This window comes from Polypterus senegalus, chromosome 1 (genome assembly GCF_016835505.1).
Source record: "Polypterus senegalus isolate Bchr_013 chromosome 1, ASM1683550v1, whole genome shotgun sequence".
Lineage (NCBI taxonomy): Eukaryota > Metazoa > Chordata > Cladistia > Polypteriformes > Polypteridae > Polypterus > Polypterus senegalus.
The window spans coordinates 23,513,123-23,533,994 of NC_053154.1; the positions used below are offsets into that span (position 1 = coordinate 23,513,123).

A 20,872-nucleotide genomic window follows, 5' to 3' on the forward strand; every position below is an offset into this window, starting at 1 on the left:
ACTTGAGGCAGTGGCAGAAATGGAAAAATTTGAGAACATTGTGAGTAATACTGCCCATCCTTACCCATGTGTGTAAACACTTTAACAATTTCACATGGGTATTCAGATACACAAAATGAAATGGCTGTGCGCTTCCTCATTGGAAAAGCTATAATTGTCATGTTTTCCAAAATCAACATGAACTGTTGTGCATGGAGAATCTGAATTGTGCCTTGGCATTAGGCTAACCATACCAAACCAGTTTCCAAATGAACTAGTTTGACTTAATTAATTAACTGAGTGACATTGATTGTTTGAGCCTATACAGAGGGGAAGTCAGCCGTAGTTAAAGCTTTTTAGATCATGTTTTTATTAATGCAAACACAGTGTAACAATAGGAAGTGTAGAAAGAAACACAACCATAAAGATAAAACAACATGACCCATCCCATGTCTAAATGAGCCAAGGGACAAATACTGTAGGATAACTATTAACAGAAGAAAAGGAGTGAAGAGAAACTATGATTGTACCATGTAGTGTATGTGAGGGAACTCTATTCCGCCTTCAGTTGGGATTTTATAAAGAGATCTATACAATTTATGAATGAGGCTCAAAAATCGGCCAAATTCTACATTAAATAACTTTCAAATTCTCTCTTGTGGTTTGGACATGATGATAGACTATTTTTCAACAAATAACCTAAATATGTTTACTGTAATAAATCAAATCATACAATTTATTTTTTACTTAAATATAATGGACAATGGATATATGCAAGTATGTACAGATATACATGTATAGATATGTGGACAAAGGACAATAGCTAACAACACAAAACATAAATTTATGCTATCTTAGCTGAACTTTCTCTCCTATAGAAAAAGGCACATAGCATATGAATTCTGGTCTAATTCACGTGGTCAGGATGTTCTTTAGCTAGTTATGAAATCTGTAGTGTCTACACCCCGATAGTAGTGTTTTTTGTTCATAGCTAGTCCTCACTGGGACTTTCTGTGTCTATGTGAGTGATTCTGCCTGACCTTTACTACTGAATTTAGAAAGACAAACATAATAGCTAAACACTTTTCCTTCATACAGGTCATTACTTTTCAGATATGGAGATAACAATTACCAGGATGCATTAGCTGGCTTTATCCAAACTACTAAGTATCAGTTAATTGTTCTTGGAATCACTTGGTGCACTTGTGGTTTGGTATAGGCAATGCTTTTTTCCTTCTAGGTTTTCTTTCTTTTTCATGTGAAAAAAGGTTAATTGCACTTTTCTTAGCTTGATTTAGAAGCACTTCACCTTCTGTGCCTTGGTCACACCTTCTGATTGTGGGCTGTACTGCAAATTTCTCTTTGAGGTTTTACACAATGTGTGCTCATCTGCTAGGATTAGAGTTTTCATTTCCTGGGCCGTTGTTGATAGTCAACGTCTGTCTTTAGCAAGATGAACATGTGGCTTCTACTTAAGGTTCCCCTCTTGCATGTGTAACTTGCTTTACTTTAGCACGGTCTGGACTTGTTGCACCCTCATCTATACTAATAAAAGGCAAAGCCCTCCCTCACTCACTCCCTCACTCACTCACTCACACACACACACACACACACACACACACACACACACTTCCCGTGTAGGTAGAAGGCTGAAATTTGGCAGGCTCATTCCTTACAGCTTACTTACAAAAGTTGGGCAGGTTTCATTTCGAAATTCTACGCCTAATGGTCATAACTGGAAGGTATTTTTCTCCATTAACTGTAATGGAGTTGAGCTGGAATGGCGTGGGGGAGAGTTTGTGTGACATCATCACGCCTCTCACGTAATCACGTGAACTGACTGTCAACGCAGTGCGTAGAAAACCAGGAAGACCTCCAAAAAGCGCTTAAGAAAACATACATTATATAATTGAGAAGGCAGCGAAACAATAAGAAGCAAGCGAGTGACATATACTACCATATTCATGACTGCTGCTACCTCGGAAAGAAAGCACGGTGTAAACCTAAACTTTAAATTAAGTTCATAGACAGGCTACCGCTGGCGTTTCACATGCCCACAGGTAATGCGGGATACAAGTTTAATGAGAGGACGCAGGATATAAACGAGAGTTTTGATCACTTTATAACTAAGTTAAAATTGTAGGTGAAGGGGTGTGCTTATGCAAATTCCGAGAGACTGTGTTTGTGGGGGATTGACAGTTAAGGCGGGTGGGGGAGTCACGTCATCATCTCCCCTACCATTCATCTCATTTGGCTCTGAGCTGAGCTCTGCAGCTAACGCCGTCTTCCGAAGCAACTTCGTCAGACTACCACCAAATACTCACAGAAAAATCCACAAGTTAATACACACGCTGTCTCTATAGAGTTTCTCCACACTGAATCCTCCATCCACTACTTACAAAAGGTTACATTGACAATCACAGCTGAGAAGCTTCGATGCATGTGCTCCATAACGCGTTAAAAAATAATGCATTTAATCACACTTTGCATTACAAGCAAAGGGAGCTTTTGTCAATGCATGATTTCCTGGTACACCGATTACTTTGATCAGCATCCCGATTCATTTTACCCTCGCACCACCTTAGTTTGAGAAGAAGTATGAAAAAATATGAGGTTAACACAGAAAAACAGATCACCAATTCAAGCTTTATGAATAATCGATTCGCCATCAATAATTGTTTTGGTAAAGCCATCCTCCTTCCATTTTATAATTTTTCCGCCACTAGCGTTGATTAAATGAACGGTAAATAAAGTAAGAGCAAAGCGAGGGTGACTTATTTAGGCAGGCATATATATGACAGCAACACTCATGACAATGTCAATCATGTTACGTTATTATTAAAATGTTTCCTTTTCTTTTCATTACTTCTTTAACACACTACTTCTCGCTGCGAGGGTGGGGGTATTTATATATATATATATATATATATATATATATATATCATATAATATATGAATGACCTCCAAAGAGCGCTGAGACTTTTGATATCATGAACGTGTCTGCAAAAACTGTGGTCTCCTGCCCTGCAAAAGTCGAGCAGCCAGCGCACGTACATAGCTGTGCCGGCCTTTGAGACGCTGACTGCGCTTCTGCCTTAAGTCAAAGTGAGCACTTTTAATTTTTCATCCTCCCCCTGCGCTATAGCCCAGACAAGTGCAAACACGGGACCCCTTTTCTACACCACGGCAAAATAATATTAAGGCGATTCACACTTTCTTTTGCACGTATATGATTATGAGGTTCTCACCCCGGATTATGAAGACACGCACACGAGTAGAGGACTGACACTGCCATCACAGCCGATTAATGGCGAGGACATCTCACCAGTCTACACAAGACCCACCGCGACTGTCCTCAAAAGGCGATCATAACGTCAGCGAACACATCTCTCTATACTATATAAAAGAAAAAGGCAACTTTCCTTTCTTTACACCTTTTTCCTTTAATCCCAAACCAAAGCCTTTCTCGCTTAACACTGCAGAGGACACAAAACTAATTTTCTTTAAATGCCGGTAAGGCACATTACCAGAGGCACAAATTTGAACGTTCACATAGAAAATGTAATTTCTATACCACAGCCGTCGTGTAGCGCCTTTCAAAAGGGATCTACTACCGAGAGATGATCCATATATATTTTAGCTGCTGTTAGTTACTTACCTGTTGTGTTACACAGTCTTTAAAATGCAGTTTACCCACAACCACTCCAGTAGTGCTCAATGTACCTGTACTTCTTAAAACGTTAATGTTTTACTGTTTAATAACTTATAGACTATATTTTATTATTTCACCCCTATCTACATTATATATATATATATATATATATATATATATATATATATATATATATATATACACACACACACACACACACACACACACACACACATACATACATACGTACGTTTTGAAATGCGCTACACGACGGCTGTGGTATAGAAATTACATTTTCTATGTGAACGTTCAAATTTGTGCCTCTGGTAATGTGCCTTACCGGCATTTAAAGAAAATTAGTTTTGTGTCCTCTGCAGTGTTAAGCGAGAAAGGCTTTGGTTTGGGACAAAAGGAAAAAAGGTGTAAAGAAAGGAAAGTTGCCTCTTTCTTTTATATAGTATAGAGAGATGTGTTCGCTGCGTTATGATCGCCTTTTGAGGACAGTCGCGGTGGGTCTTGTGTAGACTGGTGAGACGTCCTCGCCATTAATCGGCTGTGATGGCAGTGTCAGTCCTCTACTGTGTGCGTATCTTCATAATCCGGGTGAGAACCTCATAATCGTATACGTGCAAAAGAAAGTGTGAATCGCCTTAATATTATTTTGCCGTGGTGTAGAAAAGGGGTCCCGTGTTTGCATTTGTCTGGGCTATAGCACAGGGGGAGGATGAAGAAAATTAAAAGTGCTCACTTTGACTTAAGGCAGAAGCACAGTCAGCGTCTCAAAGGCCGGCACAGCTATGTGTGCGCGCTGGCTGCTCGACTTTTGCAGGGCAGGAGACCACAGTTTTTGCAGACACGTTCATGATATCAAAAGTCTCAGCTCTTTGGAGGTCATTCATATATATGATATATATATATATATATATATATATATATATATATATATATATATATATATATATATATATATATATATATATATATATATCAATATACCCTCGCAGCGGAGAAGTAGTGTGTTAAAGAAGTAATGAAAAGAAAAGGAAACATTTTAATAATAACGTAACATGATTGACATTGTCATGAGTGTTGCTGTCATATATATGCCTGCCTAAATAAGTCACCCTCGCTTTGCTCTTACTTTATTTACCGTTCATTTAATCACGGCTAGTGGCGGAAAAATTATAAAATGGAAGGAGGATGGCTTTACCAAAACAATTATTGATGGCGAATCGATTATTCATAAAGCTTGAATTGGTGATCTGTTTTTCTGTGTTAACCTCATATTTTTTCATACTTCTTCTCAAACTAAGGTGGTGCGAGGGTAAAATGAATCGGGATGCGCTGATCAAAGTAATCGGTGTACCAGGAAATCATGCATTGACAAAAGCTCCCCTTTGCTTGTAATGCAAAGTGTGATTAAATGCATTATTTTTTAACGCGTTATGGAGCACATGCATCGAAGCTTCTCAGCTTTGATTGTCAATGTAACCTTTTGTAAGTAGTGCCTGGAGGATTCAGTGTGGAGAAACTCTATAGAGACAGCGTGTGTATTAACTTGTGGATTTTTCTGTGAGTATTTGGTGGCAGTCTGACGAAGTTGATTCGGAAGACGGCGTTAGCTGCAGAGCTCAGCTCAGAGCCAAATGAGATGAATGGTAGGGGAGATGATGACGTGACTCCCCCACCCGCCTTAACTGTCAATCCCCCACAAACACAGTCTCTCGGAATTTGCATAAGCACACCCCTTCACCTACAATTTTAACTTAGTTATAAAGTGATCAAAACTCTTATTTATATCCTGCATCCTCTCATTAAACTTGTATCCCGCATTACCTGTGGGCATGTGAAACGCCAGCGGTAGCCTTTCTATGAACTTAATTTAAAGTTTAGGTTTACACCTTGCTTTCTTTCCGAGGTAGCAGCACTCATGAATATGGTAGTATATGTCACTCGCTTGCTTCTTATTGTTTGCTGCCTTCTCAATTATATAATGCATGTTTTCTTAAGCGCTTTTTGGAGGTCTTCCTGGTTTTCTACGCACTGCGTTGACAGTCAGTTCATGTGATTACGTGAGAGGTGTGATGATGTCACACGAAACTCCGCCCCCCCCACGTCATTCCAGCTCAACTCCATTACAGTTAATGGAGAAAAATACCTTCCAGTTATGACCATTAGGCGTAGAATTTCGAAATGAAACCTGCCCAACTTTTGTAAGTAAGCTGTAAGGAATGAGCCTGCCAAATTTCAGCCTTCTACCTACACGGGAAGTTGGAGAAATAGTGATGAGTGAGTGAGTCAGTGAGGGCTTTGCCTTTTATTAGTATAGATTTAGAGAGAGTACAGCTGTGGTGTTTGCTATGGATTTTAAAGGATGGATTAGACCTTTTTCCACTGATTTCTTGGTTGCAAAAAAGCTAAACATTCTTGCTGACAATTGGTGCAAAGTTTTGCTTATCAGTTTTGCCCATTGTCGAGTTATGGCCCTTTGTACCTGATGAAGTATTTAAATGGTGCGCCAAGGAGACATGTCTAGAGTGTCACTTTGTAATAGATCATTTTATAAGATAAGATCCAGAGGCTGCATACCTAAGAGGCATTGTGAAGAGGAAAACTTGACACTTGATCTGGAATTAAGAGTGTCTGGCAGTTTGCTTTTTAGTAAAGTAGAAAGAAGATCAACAACTGTCCACAATTATAAGCTTGGATGCCTCCTAATTTAAGTAATAAGTAATTTTTCTGCCAGAGTTATGTGTATTGGTGAAAGTTAAGAGTTGCACTGCTTTGGTCTAAGATAAAAAAATCTTTGAGGCAAAAGAAGAATGTTAAAAGTAAGAAAGAAAGATAGAAAGCTACAACCTGAAGACCAAAAAGAAAAGGAGACATGAAGGGTCAATGGTGTGGCCCATCAGAGATTAGGTTGAAGTATATTTATAATTTTATGTTGTATGTGCTGGTAGTTGGGGTTTAGATACTTGAGTACTATCTAACATTAGAGAATATTATATGCCAAAGTGGAATCCAAGAATGTCTACAAGATGTTTTACAGAGTAATGAGTGGAAAATGGGAACAGGTTTTTTTCTTTAATGAAATAAAAAATACAGAGGGCACATTGAAAGTGGTGAGACAAAGCTAAAGTCAATATACTAAAGGTCAGTAGGTCATTCGGCAATATTTTTCAGGAACTTCTAGTCTCAAAGTCAATAAAAATTAGTATTTGTAGTAAACGTTCTAATGAGAAAAGAAAACTATTTCAATAAATATTTACTTTATTTTACACTATAAAATGGATCTAATTTAAACTGTGAGACTATTTTTTATAATATGGCCACTAGATGTTACAGATCATGTAGCGCATATACCATACGCTTAGCAGCACATACTGTAACACCATAGTGACTAACATCCTAAAGTGGCAACGCTCATACAATACAATACAATTTAATTTTGTATAGCCGAAAATCACACAAGGAGTGCTGCAATGGGCTTTAATAGGCCCTGCCTTTTGACAGCCCCCAGCCTTGACTTTCTAAGACGACAAGAAAGAGAGACCCCTTTCCAGGTAGGCTGGGCATACACTGGGTAAATACAATACAATACACAGAACAGAACACAAGTAATCCTCAATACAATATAATATAAATAGTGCAATAGAAATATTACAAGTACAGAGCAGAATTCAACACATTGCATAATGTGATTTGGATTGGTTCAGAGTCATGAAGACCTCGGCCATCAAGCTGCCTCCCTCCTTTTCACCATTCCATATCTGAGTTAGCACTGGGTCAGCCAGTCTGATGAAAGGACCCCACTACCCAATGATTTCTGCAATCCTCCATCAGAGATAACTTTACCTTAGGCAGGCAAAATAACTTGTCAGTAGAACACTGGCACCAAGTGCCACTTTTGAGAGTACTAAGAAGAGTAAACAGAATAGGTGAGGGTTAGTAACAAATTATAACTATCATATTTCTTATGTTTTAGTGCTAATGACTAACAACAGAGATGTAGTATGCACAGTTAATCAGCAGCTTTAGTTAGGATATGCCAAACTGAAGTAGTGAGTTTTCAGCTGGGATTTGAAAGCTGAGACCGCAGGGGCATCTCTTATAATAGCAGGCAGACCATTCCATAGTTTAGGGGACCTGTAACTAAAAGTACAACCTCCCACTGTTATTTAATTAATCCTTGGAGTCATAAGCAGACTGACATCTGAGATCTTAATGTACGTTCTGATTTGTAATTCATGATAAGTTCAGATAAGTAAGACAGACCTTGGCCATTTAAGGCTTTAAATGTTAAAAAAAGGATTTTGAATTCTGCCCTAAACTTAACCGGGAGTTAGTGTATGGATTTAAGAACTGGGGTTATGTGTTCATATTTTGTTGCTCTTATTATAATTCTTCCAGCTACATTTTGGATTAACTGGAAGCCATATAAAGAACAATTTGAGCAACCAGTGGACACAGAATTGCAGTAGTCAACCCTACTAGAAATAAATGCATGAATTGATTTCTCAGAATCTTGCTTATTTAGAAATTGCCTTCATTTTCCAACATTTTTAAGATGGGAGAAACATGATTTAGACAACTTTGTAATGTGCACTTTAAAAGACATGCTAGAGTCAAAGATAATTCGTAGATTGTGAGCTGATTCAGTAAAATTAATGGTGATTCCAACTGAGTTACAGTCATGTGAAAACATTAGGACACCCTTTGAAAGCATGTGGTTTTTTGTAACATTTTTAATAAATGGTTATTTCATCTCCGTTTCAACAATACAGAGAGATTAAAGTAATCCAACTAAACAAAGAAAACTGAAGAAAAGTCTTTTCAAGATCTTCTGTAAATGTCATTCATCTCACTGAGGAAAAGATAAATTGCCTAAAGTGACATGAGGAAAAGTTTTGAAACAGTGAGACGGTTCTTGTAGCCATCTACCAGTCTTTGACATCGGTCTGAGGAAATTTTACCCCACTCCTCAATGCAGAACTTTTTCAGCTGTGAGATGTTTGAGGGTTTCTTGCAAATACAGCCCTTTTCAAGTCACCCACAGCATCTCAATGGGATTCAAATCTGGACTTTGACTTGGCCATTCCAGGACTCTCCATTTCTTCTTTGTCAGCCAATCTTTGGTTGATTTACTAGTATGTTTTGGGTCATTGTCATGTTGCATGGTCCAGTTCCGCTTCAGCTTTAATTTTCTAACTGATGGTCTCACATGTTCTTCAAGCACCTTCTGATACACAGTAGAATTCATCGTGGATTCTATGATGGTGAGCTGACCAGGTCCTGCTGCAGCAAAGCAGCCCCAAACCATGACACTTCCACCTCCATGCTTCACAGTTGGTATGAGGTTCTTTTCTTGGAATGCTGTGTTTGGTTTACGCCAAACATGTCCTCTGCTGTTGTGTCCAAATAATTCAATTTTGGACTCATCTGTCCAAAGAACATTATTCCAGAAGTCCTGGTCTTTGTCAACTTTATCTCTGGCAAATGTCAGTCTGGCCTCGATGTTTCTCTTGGAAAGCAAAGGTTTCCTCCTTGCACACCTCCCATGCAAGTTAAACTTGTACAGTCTCTTTCTGATTGTAGAGGCATGTACTTCTACATCAACAGTAGCCAGAGCCTGCTGTAGTTCTCGAGATGACACTTTAGGGTTTTTGGAGACCTCTTTTAGCATCTTGCGGTCTGCTCTTGGGGTGAACTTGCTGGGGCGACCAGTCCTGGGCATGTTGGCAGTTGTTTTGAAAGCCCTCCACTTGTAGACTATCTTCCGGACAGTGGAATGGCTGATTTCAAAATCTTTTGAGATCTTTTAAATCCCTTCCCAGACTCATAGGCTGCTACAATCTTTTTTCTGAAGTCCTCTGACAGCTCTTTTGTTCTCACCATGGTGCTCACTCTCACTTCAACAGTCAGGAGCACACCAAACTAAATGTCTGAGGTTTAAATAGGGCAAGCCTCATTCAACATGCAGAGTAACGATCTACTAATTATGTGCACCTGGTGTGATATACCTGTGTGAGATCTGAGCCAATTTAAGAGGGAATACATGTGAGGGTGTCCTATCTTTTTCCTCAGTTAGAATAGGCATTTTTGTAGAATGACATTTACAGAAGATCTTGAAAAGACTTTTCTTCAGTTTTCTTTGTTTAGTTGGATTACTTTAATCTCTCTGTATTGTTGAAACGGAGATGAAATAACCATTTATTAAAAATGTTACAAAAAACCACATGCTTTCAAAGGGTGTCCTAATGTTTTCACATGACTGTAAATGATGAAAAAATATTGTTGCGGTCATTTGGCATAAAGCTCAGATCCACAAAATAGTGGCCTTTGTGGGAGAAAACATATGCATTAAATTTCATTGATTGTGACATCTCTGAAGAATCAAGAAAAATATGAATTGGAACTTTAAAACCATTGTGATGAGAACAGGCCATTCAGTCCAACCATATTGTCCATTCCATTCATCTACGTAGATTGTCTAAAGTGACATCAAGTCAAGTTTTGAAACATCCTGCTGTCCATCACACTACCTGGTTATTTATTCTGTGTCTGTGATTCTTTGTGTAATGAAAATCTTTATAAAATTTGTGTGAAATTTATCCTTAACAAGTTTCCAGCTGTGTTCTTGTATTTATCTGATGCTAGGTTAAAAGGCATGGTCTCTCCATTACATTGTCATGTAAAGTTTTATTAGTTTATTTAACTGTTACTATTGTGTTTATTTATGTATTTTTATAAGGCAAACAATGCTGTAGGTTTCAAGTGTAATTCCTTGTGTGTGCCTCTTAATTCATGCTTTCTATTTGTAATTCCTGCTTATGAAAGACATACAGAGATGTTTTCTGAAGTACAATAAGAAGTTTGACAAATGAGAGGAGACAACCCAGTTCATCAGGACCTTTTCATTATTTCTCCTAATGCCGCTTTCAGATAGTGTTAAAAGTTTTAAAGGTGGCTGCTTTTGTATGGTTAGCATATGAGGGAAGACCACCTACTCCATCAAGCTGTTTTTGTTGTTCCTCCTGATGTCTAGGCAGTGTTAAAAGTGATAGCTTATCTTAATGTATGAGAAACCGGTTATTTTTGTGGATTCAGTCTGTGTTACTAAAGAAAGTCTTTGCAGTGCTTGTACGAACATTTCTCATGTTGCTCTTGTCTTGCTTTACTTTCCAGGTCACTGTAACAACTATTGGCTATGGAGACAAGGTACCTCAGACATGGATAGGGAAGACCATTGCCTCCTGCTTCTCAGTGTTTGCCATATCATTCTTTGCTCTACCAGCGGTGAGTTTCCATTTCCTTCATTAATGAATCAATTCTCTCAGCCAACTGTGGAACAATAATTAATTAAAAATACTGAAGGGAATTCTTTATTATAGCAGAATTTGTTTGTGCTTTTCCTTTATCCTCATATGGGGATGACACAGATTAAGACGCAAATTAAAGCAGTTGTCACTCATGTACTTAGCAAAAAGATGGCATAGAAATTGTGGAGTTCTTTGTCTGTCTCTATAAGGATAACAGAACCACACGTCATTCAAAAGATCAAGCTTGTATGCCTGGAACTCAACCAGAATTTCTAGAAGTCAAACGTATGCTACATTCTATTGTGTGATTTTTGCTATATGTTCAACAATAGCAAGTTTTGTTTTAGTTTTTGACATACTTCTGAGGTAAGAATAGGAAAAGTATTTCATTAGTTTTCTTTTGTGTTTTTAATAGAGTTACACATTTTGGACATCACAAACCACAATTCAAACACTATGAGAGTGATGTCTGTCTGTGTGTTTCTATCTGTGTGTCAGGATTTGAGACTGTGGACACTTTGACTCAAAAACAAATCTCTCAAAAAAAAAAAAAAAATTAGAGACAAAAAAGTGCTAGCGGTTCAATTGGATTTCAGCATAGGTAAATTCCATGTAGACTGTTACCAAAACCAGAACACTAATCATACTCGGAGTGTAAAAGAGAATTAGTAATATTTTGCTGCCAGAAACGCACAATTACAAACCCTAATATGTATAGTCACAACCTCGGATATTGAAGAAGTTATGACTCCAGTTTATAAAGCAAGACACTAGTGATATCACTGGTGCACAATCCCTGGTACTACACCCCTAGCAACTGAGTATTGTATCATGGCAGTGTCACCACCAAGTGGTGGTGCCAGCAAAGAAAACAAAAATGGCATTTTGGCAAAGTGAAAACGTAACAAACTACAGTAATGACTAGTGAAATACCATCTCTAGAAGCCAGAGGAAAATATATAAACAACCATTTCAAACCTAAAGAAAACATTTTTCAAAACAGAAATACCTTTTTAAAGTGCATAAGTTATAATTTCTTAGCATTGTTAAATTTTGAAAGTCTTTTGATTTTGAGCAACATCCCTACAAGTAGATATTGCTCTACAAAGATTACTACATATATTGTAGTAATATACAGTAAATTCAGAAAGTACTCTGATCCCATCACTTTCTGCACACTTTAGTGTGGTGTAGATTTAATTTTAAATTGATAAATTTGCCGTTATTTCTGTCAGTCTACACTAAATAACTCATAATTACAAAGTAAAAGTCTGCAGATCTGTTAAAAATCAGAAACTTAAATCTCTTATTCCTAGAAGTATTCAGACCTTTAATTCACTTCTTTGTTGAAGCCCGTTTGACTCTTAAAGCTTTGAGTCTTTTTGGTTAACACTAGAATCCCAGAAGCCTACGAAAAAACTTGTAATCCCAGCCCACCTTAAATTCCTTCACACCTCTCCATTAGCATATTTTGTTTTGAAACCTATACATATAAACATATCAACATATAAATGTTTTTTATATAAAGATCATCACTAAACATAATCACAAAAATAACTTTGCACGATACCTTGGCAAGCTCTTTAAGCCCTGCTGTTTCATTGAAGGACGTGTATATAGCTGATTGACTGGCAGAATGACGCCCAGCCTGTTGCTGCATTCAAACGGTGCCATCTTTTGATTTTACACCTGGTGCAGCTGCGTTGTTCGTATACGTGAGTAGATATTTGTTGCTGGGAGGGCTTCTGTTCTCTTTCTCTGATGTAGAACCCTCATCCTCATCTAAGGTCACCTCTGTTAAAGCACGTCTTTGTTTGAAAGCAGCAGTGTCAGATCAGGGGGAGCGTGAACGTGATTGAGAGAATAAAATTGAATAACAAAAAAAAACCTGCTAACCTTTACTAGTACCATACATTTAAACCCACAGTTACAGACTCAAATCAAATGTATGGTTTTATTGTATAATAGTAACAATAAGAGCAGCTGACTACTCAAAACATTTATTTTGGTATGCGGCAAGGCTTGAAAACCGCAACCTCTTGATTATGAGTCGGCAGTTCTTACCGCTGTACTACCAAAGCAGTTGTGACAATGAAGTACAATAACTGATTTCTTTTTCTTCGGTTACTGTATAGTCTTGAATAAAAGTGCATTTATTCTGTTATATTTGAACCTTTTGTGAAAGTGCTTACTTGATATTTGGACTTCAGTCTTCACACATTATACACTTCATGTCAAAATCTAACATGAAAAAAGTTTGTCTTTTAGGTATGCATTTCCTGTCATCCTACACTTACATAGATCTTTTTAGACACGGAACACACATGAAATGCATGTGTTCCAAATAACAATATATTATTTACCCAATACAGCTCCCGGTACCTCACTCCCAGATAAACAAGGCTTGAGCTGAGAGAGCTGTTTGCCCTTCCTGCAGTGGTGGGGGGGATGGGATAGAAGGCTGCTTGCTGCTTGTGCTGATCGACACATTTGCAAAACAAAAAACCCTAATAGAAAGATGCAAAGGAATTTAAGGTGGCCCGTGATTATGAGTTCTTTTGTAGGCTTTAGAGATTCTACTGTTAAGTTGCTTATACAGTAAGTTTTGTACACCTGGATATAGGCAGTTTATCCCACTCTTCCTGGTTGATCCTCTCAATCTCCATTAGATTGGATGGGAAGAGTCAGTATATTTACATCTTCAGGTCTTTCCACAGAAATTCTGTGGGGTTAAAGTCCTAGGTTTGGCTGGACCACTCAGTGATAGTCAGAGGCTTGTCCTGAAGCCACTGTAATGTTGTCTTGGCTGTATGCATTGAGTGTTCTCTCCAGTTTGAAGACAATACACTCTGAAGCAGGTTTTTTTCAATTACTTCTCTGTAATTGGCTATCTTCGTCCTTCTCTCAATTCTGCCAAGTTTTCCTGTCCCTAGTGCTGAGTAGTACTCCCATAGCATTATGCTGCCACCAGAATTCTTCACATTAAGGATGGTATTAGGCAGGAGTTGAGCAGTGCCTAATCTTTGCCAGACACAGTGCTTGTAGGTTTGTCCAAAGAGATCAGTTTTTGTCTCATTAGACCAGAATTGTTTTTTCTCCTAAGCAGTCTATCATATGACTTTTATGTAGAGAGACTTCTGTCTTGCCACTGTTCCATAAATGACTGATTTATGGAGTGCTGTAGAGATTTTTCTCCTTCCAATAGGCTTTCCCTTCTCAGTAGATACTTCTGAAACTCTTCAAGTGGCCTTTGGGTTCTTCTTGCCCAGTTACTAAGTTTAGCTGAATGATCAACTTTAGGAAGAGTCCTAGTGTTCCCAAACTTCCTCCATTTCACAGTTATTGAGACCACTGTTCTCCTGATAACCTTCAAACCTTTATAAATGATTTTACCCACTTACCCTGATCTGTGCTTCACTACAATTTGATCGTGGAGATTTACAAAGAGTTCTTGGAATTCATGGCCTCGTTTTTTCCCTTACATGCAGCGTGGATATGTGAGTTGTGGACCTCATGTACACAGATCTGTGTCTTTCTAAATGATATCCGGTCAAGTCAGATTTTCACAGGTAGACTCCATTCAAGTTGTATACACATCTCAAAGATTATTAAAGCAAACAGGAGGGACCTGCATTAAATCTACAACACAATAAAGTGTGCAGCAAGTGAGGGGGCTTAGAAGTTCAACTTTCAGTTTCAAATCAATTCACATGTTTTAAACATCTCTCCAAACAAGTTTTAAAGTTTTTGTGTTTGTGTGAGAGTATCTGTGTCCGGGTTTAAATACATACATATGACAACAAATCAAAACAAATTATTTAGACCAAATTAATGTTGTCAATATGACTGGAGTTGAAAAATTCCAAAATTATTTGATTTTGAGCAAAACTGCTCCAGTACATGTTTCTTTACAGTATTGTACTTTGTAAGTCACAGAGGGAAAAGCTGTCAGCCATGTTAAAAAAAATACTGTTTGAGCATCCCTAATCCAATGTGCCCTGGACAAGAAGTATTTTGGAATTTAACACACCTAAATGATGCATGACATACAGCTGATCTCTATTTTTAATTGCCCTTCAGACCTTATGAGTAACATTCATCTTTCATAGCGTTGAATGTCTTGCTTTGGGGAATAAATGTCACCTACTGTTTTTTTTTTTTTATCTTTCAGGGAATTCTTGGGTCAGGGTTTGCTTTAAAGGTCCAGCAGAAGCAACGGCAGAAACACTTCAACAGGCAGATTCCCGCAGCTGCATCACTAATACAGGTAAGGTGTAGGCACTACTTTGATCCTTTAGCCTGGGCAACTACTAGTTTTGAATCATGTCTCCTCACAAAATGGATGAAATGGTCCCATTATATTATGATTCCAGAGTTGGACACTGACATATATTGCAGCTCCTCATTATTGGACGTGGTCCTAGACGGTCTTGATTGTATGATGTTAGGCAGTCCAATGAGGGATACATTTTCATCTGGTTTAGGACAGGCTGGCTAAAAGGACAGTAATCCACCAAATATTATTTAAACATCTTTTTCTTCTTAGCAAATATAGCAAAACCGTACGAGTCACTGGAAAGCAATTTGTTACACTAAAACAGGAAACACTCAACCATTTCTGTACCTGTTCATTTCTAAATGTATTTTGGTCTAGACAGTGTATAGAAGCAATTAAGAAAGCTAATAGGATGCTAACCTGTATGCCTAACATCATGTGTGTAGTACTAGACAAATATGATTATGGTTAAGCTGCTGTAAATAATGTATTGACGAAGCTGTGCATAATTGCTTTTAACATAACAAAATTAGACATAGAAGCATTTGAGAAATGTCCAGAGAATAGTGACAAGGCTGATTCTAGGACTGAGAGGTATGAGGAAAGATTGAAGGAGCTAAACCTTTTCAGTTTTAGCCAAAATTAGGATGCGACATGATTAAAGTGTTTAAAATTATGAAGGTAATTGGTACAGTGGATCAAGGTTGTTACTTTAAAGTCAATTCTTCAACAAGAACACATGGAGACAGTTAGAAACTCATCAAGGGCAATTTTCACACAACTGTTGAAAAAAGATTTTATCACGCAGTTAACTATAGACACATGGAATAAAGTGGTATAGTGGAGAGCAGGACTATAGGGACCTTCATATCTTGACTTGATTTTATTTAGCAGAAGTTAAGTGGTTAGGATTGGAGAGTTTATGGGTTTAGAAGGCCTGTACTTATTAAAATTCTTCTACAGTTGTACTGTGGAAGTAGAATATATCCCAGTAACACCAGGTGCAAGGCATAAATCAACCCTGTACTAATTACCACTTGGCTCCAGGACACTCTCAAATCCACATATATACTAATTCGTATTAGGCTGATTTGGAGTCCCGAGCTGGGCGTTGGGAGCTGACAGTGTTGTGCTAACCATTACTAAGATAATAAGGTGTAATTTCTGTCCTTTGGTTTGTGACACCATGGCAGCCACTTTATTTAAAATTGAGCCTCTGAAAATGTTTCTGAATGGTATCTAAATGAACTGACGATCGATTTTGCAAGAGATATTACATCTTGAGCTGACTACTTAATTTAAGATAATCTCTAGTATTTGACGGTTTAGTGATTTCTTAAAGCTAAGACCTGTGAGTTTGATATTTACTGTACTGATTCTTGCTTCAGTCTGCCTTGTCTCCTTATAATAGTCAATGAAATGATCTAAGATGTCTCGGTAAATAAGTCTGTGATCACTTTATTTCATGGACAGATCTAAATAGTTATAACATTTGCAAGTGCAGGGCAAGTGGAAATAACTATCCAGAGTTAAGTGTGTCATCACTTTGTAATTTTGATAAACGTGACTACAGTACCATTGATGTAGTGTGAGGTTCTCACCAGGATTTTCTCCCTGGCTTTTGTAGTCTATTTGTTTTCTTTTTCTTTATATTTTTTCTTTGTTTATGACATGGCCTATGTTAATTAATCTTTTTAATGTTGAATTATTTTTAATTAATTCTCCTTTTTATTAATTGTTTGGCAGTTTTCTTTTATTTCTTAATTGTTTTAAGTTATTCTGTCTGTTGCCTTCATCTCATTTGGGGGAGGAGCCTTCTAATATTGTTGGTGGCACTCCAATTTCTTACCTCTCACCTCTCTCTTTCACACTGTCAGATTCTATTAGCGGACTATTTACTCACACATGCCTCTTGACCCTGCACTCAAAGAACCATTGCCAAGGAATGCTCTTTAAAAGCTTTGCCTGGGTTTAGTGCTAGGGTCAATTATGTTATATGTAGGTACTGGGATCCCAGTCATCCCTGCACCCTCCTCCTTTGAAATTCATAAATAAATAAAGGCCAGACATTTGTGACAGTTTCAGTATTGACTGACATACCTAATGTACCACAGGTGCTACTGTTTGCCCCCAAGGACCCCACTTCACCTGACTTCATAACTGCCTCCAATGACCACTTTTGTACTTTGGTGGTTGTGAGGAGATCTGTTACGACCATGGTGGTGTGCGGTTTTATAAAAACTCTGCAGCTCAAACTCTGTGGGTGTGTTTGTGTTCATGCGGCCCCAAAATGTTAATGGGGAGTTTGAAGCTGGTTGCACTTGTGGGCACATTTGGTTGCAGTTTCCTCACTGACTCTCAGCGGGTTGAAATTAGTGCACTGTACCAACAGAGGTATAAGGGTGAGAGCCTGAGTGAAAATATGATTAAAAAGACCATGAAAGGAAAAGAAGACCTGTTCAGTGTGTTCTGAGGAGAGCGTGATAGTACAGAGGCAAGCTGTCCGTGACCCAACTAGGGAGTGAGTAATCAGCGTGCAAAGGGTGGACCGCAGTCAACTGATCAATTTGAAGGTAGCAGTGCTGATTGGAAAGTTCCTCTCAGCGCATCCAATAGACACCAGGAGAACATGGTGGAAGACTGAGGGATGGCTATAAGTGTCATGGCAAAACTACAAATCAACCCCCAGCCATGAGAAAAAGAGGAAGGCCAACAACCAGAGCAGAAGTGTTGAGAGTAGTAAAGAGAGAAAGGAGTCTTTTCTCCCACTATAAATGCTTATTCTAAAATGTTATTGATTAGGTCCTGCCAGGTTTTAAAAAAGTTTTGAACAGATACTCTAAAGTGAGAATTAGATTTTTTTCAATTTCAAATAATATATAACATCAGTTAGCCACTGACGTAAAAGAGGTAGGTTAGGATTCTTCCAGTTGAGCAACACAAGTCTATGTGCTAGTAGTGAAGTAAAGGGAATCACATTGTTTGACCTTCTCCACTTTAAGCCCATCTGGGAGTCCACCAAACAGAGCTGTTAATGGATTAGGACGGATTATGAAACTAAGGCTGTCAGATAGGCATTTAAAAATTTTCATGTAGAATGATACTAATTTGGTACATGCCCAAGACATTTGACCCAACGTTCACAGGTTGGATCTTGCCCTGAAAACATTTTGGACAATTTTAAACGAGATTTACTCAAAAAAAGATTTTAAGATGAATAATTGAATGTTTTGCACATAGGGAGCTAGAGGGAATTCTGTGTGTGGCTGCCTTCCACTCCGTTTCTTAACTATTGTGAAAGAGATCCTTTTGTGTTCTGGGATCTTTAAAAGGAAGGGGCATTAAAATGTTTTTATATATTATAGAAATGCTGTCTGCATCCCCAAGACTGATCAATTTCTCTGCTGAAATAGAAATAAGTAGGAGGTGAGGAAAACTTGGCAGATTTCGTTTAGCAAAGTTTCTAATTTGGGGATAGTGGAAAAATTGTGTTAATGGGAGGTTACATTTAGGATGTAATTGTTCATAGGTTGCAAACATTATTTATATGCAAAATCTCTAAATGATTTAATTCCATATGTTTTCCAAATATTAAAAACTATGTAAGTTCGAGAGGGTGGAAAAAGGTGGTTATCATGTAGTCGTTCCACAGATAAAATATATTCTCTAACTTAAAGTGCTTCATACATTGGTTCCATTATCTGGGTGAAGGAAGGACAAATGGGCTGTTAGTATATTGATGATACCTTGTATTTATTGGGGTACAAAGCAAGGAATATAAAGAAGTGCTGCAGGATTTCATAGTGTGTGTTCATCTATTTATATCAATGTCAAGGTTTTTATAGCTTGTATGTTTGCCGCCCAGTAATAAAATTGAAAATTTGGAGCAGCCGTGCCATACTTCTGATTTAGGTCATTGTAGGGTCACCTTTTGGATGCATGGATTTTTCAATTTTCCAAATAAATTAGGTTATAATTGAATCTAATTTCTGAAAAAAGATTTGTTAATGTTAATGTGGAGATGTTTTCAAATAGGAACATAAGCTTGGGGAGAATATTCATCTTCACAATGTTAATTCTTACTCCTAAAGTAAGATTGTGAGTAGACTATGCACTATGCATCTATGCATGTCTTGTTTAATTTTTTCCATGCAAACAGCAGATTTTTTGTGAAAAAGCTTTATATTTACTGAATTTAGTTTTTTTTTAAGTTTGACTTGATTGTATGGAATGTTATATGCTTTTAATAAATTCAATAAAAGATCCAAAAAAAATAGTGTCACAGCAACCATGTGTGTATGTGTATAATAAGTATAGACACATTCAAATACAAATATGTACTTACTGTATTTTTAGTCTTTGCATATATATATCTTCTTCTTTCGGCTGCTTCCATTAGGGGTTGCCACAGCAGATCATCTTCTTCCATATCTTTCTGTCATCTGCATCTTGTTCTGTTACACCCATCACCTGCATGTCGTCTCTCACCACATCCATAAACCTTCTCTTAGGCCTTCCTCTTTTCCTTTTTCCTGGCAGCTCTATCCTTAGCATCCTTTTCCCAATATACTCAGCATCTCTCCTCTGCACATGTCTAAACCAACGCAATCTCTCCTCTCTGACTTTGTCTCCCAACTGTCCAACTTGAGCTGACCCTCTAATGTACTAATTTCTAATCCTATCCATCCTCGTCACACCCAATGCAAATATTAGCATCTTTAACTCTGCAACCTCCAGTTCTGTCTCCTGCTTTCTGCTCAGTGCCACCGTCTCCAACCCATATACAGTGGGATGCAAAAGTTTGGGCAACCTTGTTAATAGTCATTATTTTCCTGTATAAATTGTTGGTTGTTACGATAAAAAATGTCAGTTAAATATATCATATAGGAGATACACACAGTGATATTTGAGAAGTGAAATGAAGTTTATTGGATTTACAGAAAGTGTGCAATAATTGTTCAAACAAAATCAGGCAGGTGCATAAATTTGGGCACCGTTGTCATTTTATTGATTCCAAAACTTTTAGAACTAATTGTTGGTACTCAAATTGGCTTGGTAAGCTCAGTGACCCTTGACCTACATACACAGGTGAATCCTATAATGAGAAAGAGTATTTAAGGGGGCCAATTGTAAGTTTCCCTCCTCCTTTAATTTTCTCTGAAGAGTAGCAACATGGGGGTCACAAAACAACTCTCAAATGACCTGAAGACAAAGATTGTTCACCACCATGGTTTAGGGGAAGGATACAGAAAGCTGTCCCAGAGATTTAAGCTGTCTGTTTCCACAGTTAGGAACATATTGAGGAAATGGAAGACCACAGGCTCAGTTCAAGTTAAGGCTCGAAGTGGCAGACCAAGAAAGATTTCGGATAGACAGAAGCGACGAATGGTGAGAACAGTCAGAATCAACCCACAGACCAGCACCAAAGACCTACAACATCATCTTGCAGCAGATGGAATCACTGTGCATCGTTCAACCATTCGCGACTTTACACAAGGAGATGCTGTATGGAGAGTGATGCAGAGGAAGACTTTTCTCCGCCCACAGCACAAACAGAGCCGCTTGAGGTCTGCTCAAGCACATTTGGACAAGCCAGCTTCATTTTGGAATAAGGTGCTGTGGACTGATGAAACTAAAATTGAGTTA

General features: G+C 38.0%; 1 protein-coding gene across 3 annotated transcripts in view; it reads left to right on the forward strand.

Moving 5' to 3' along the window:
• Nucleotides 1-20,872, forward strand: part of LOC120523421 (potassium voltage-gated channel subfamily KQT member 1-like) — a 754,760-nt gene that overhangs the window by 225,921 nt on the left and 507,967 nt on the right. For all 3 annotated transcript variants that reach the window (XM_039744727.1, XM_039744719.1, XM_039744736.1), the window contains 2 exons: nucleotides 10,817-10,927; nucleotides 15,122-15,217. In XM_039744727.1, coding sequence (XP_039600661.1) covers nucleotides 10,817-10,927; nucleotides 15,122-15,217 — 207 coding nt within the window. The remainder of the gene's footprint in view (nucleotides 1-10,816; nucleotides 10,928-15,121; nucleotides 15,218-20,872) is intronic.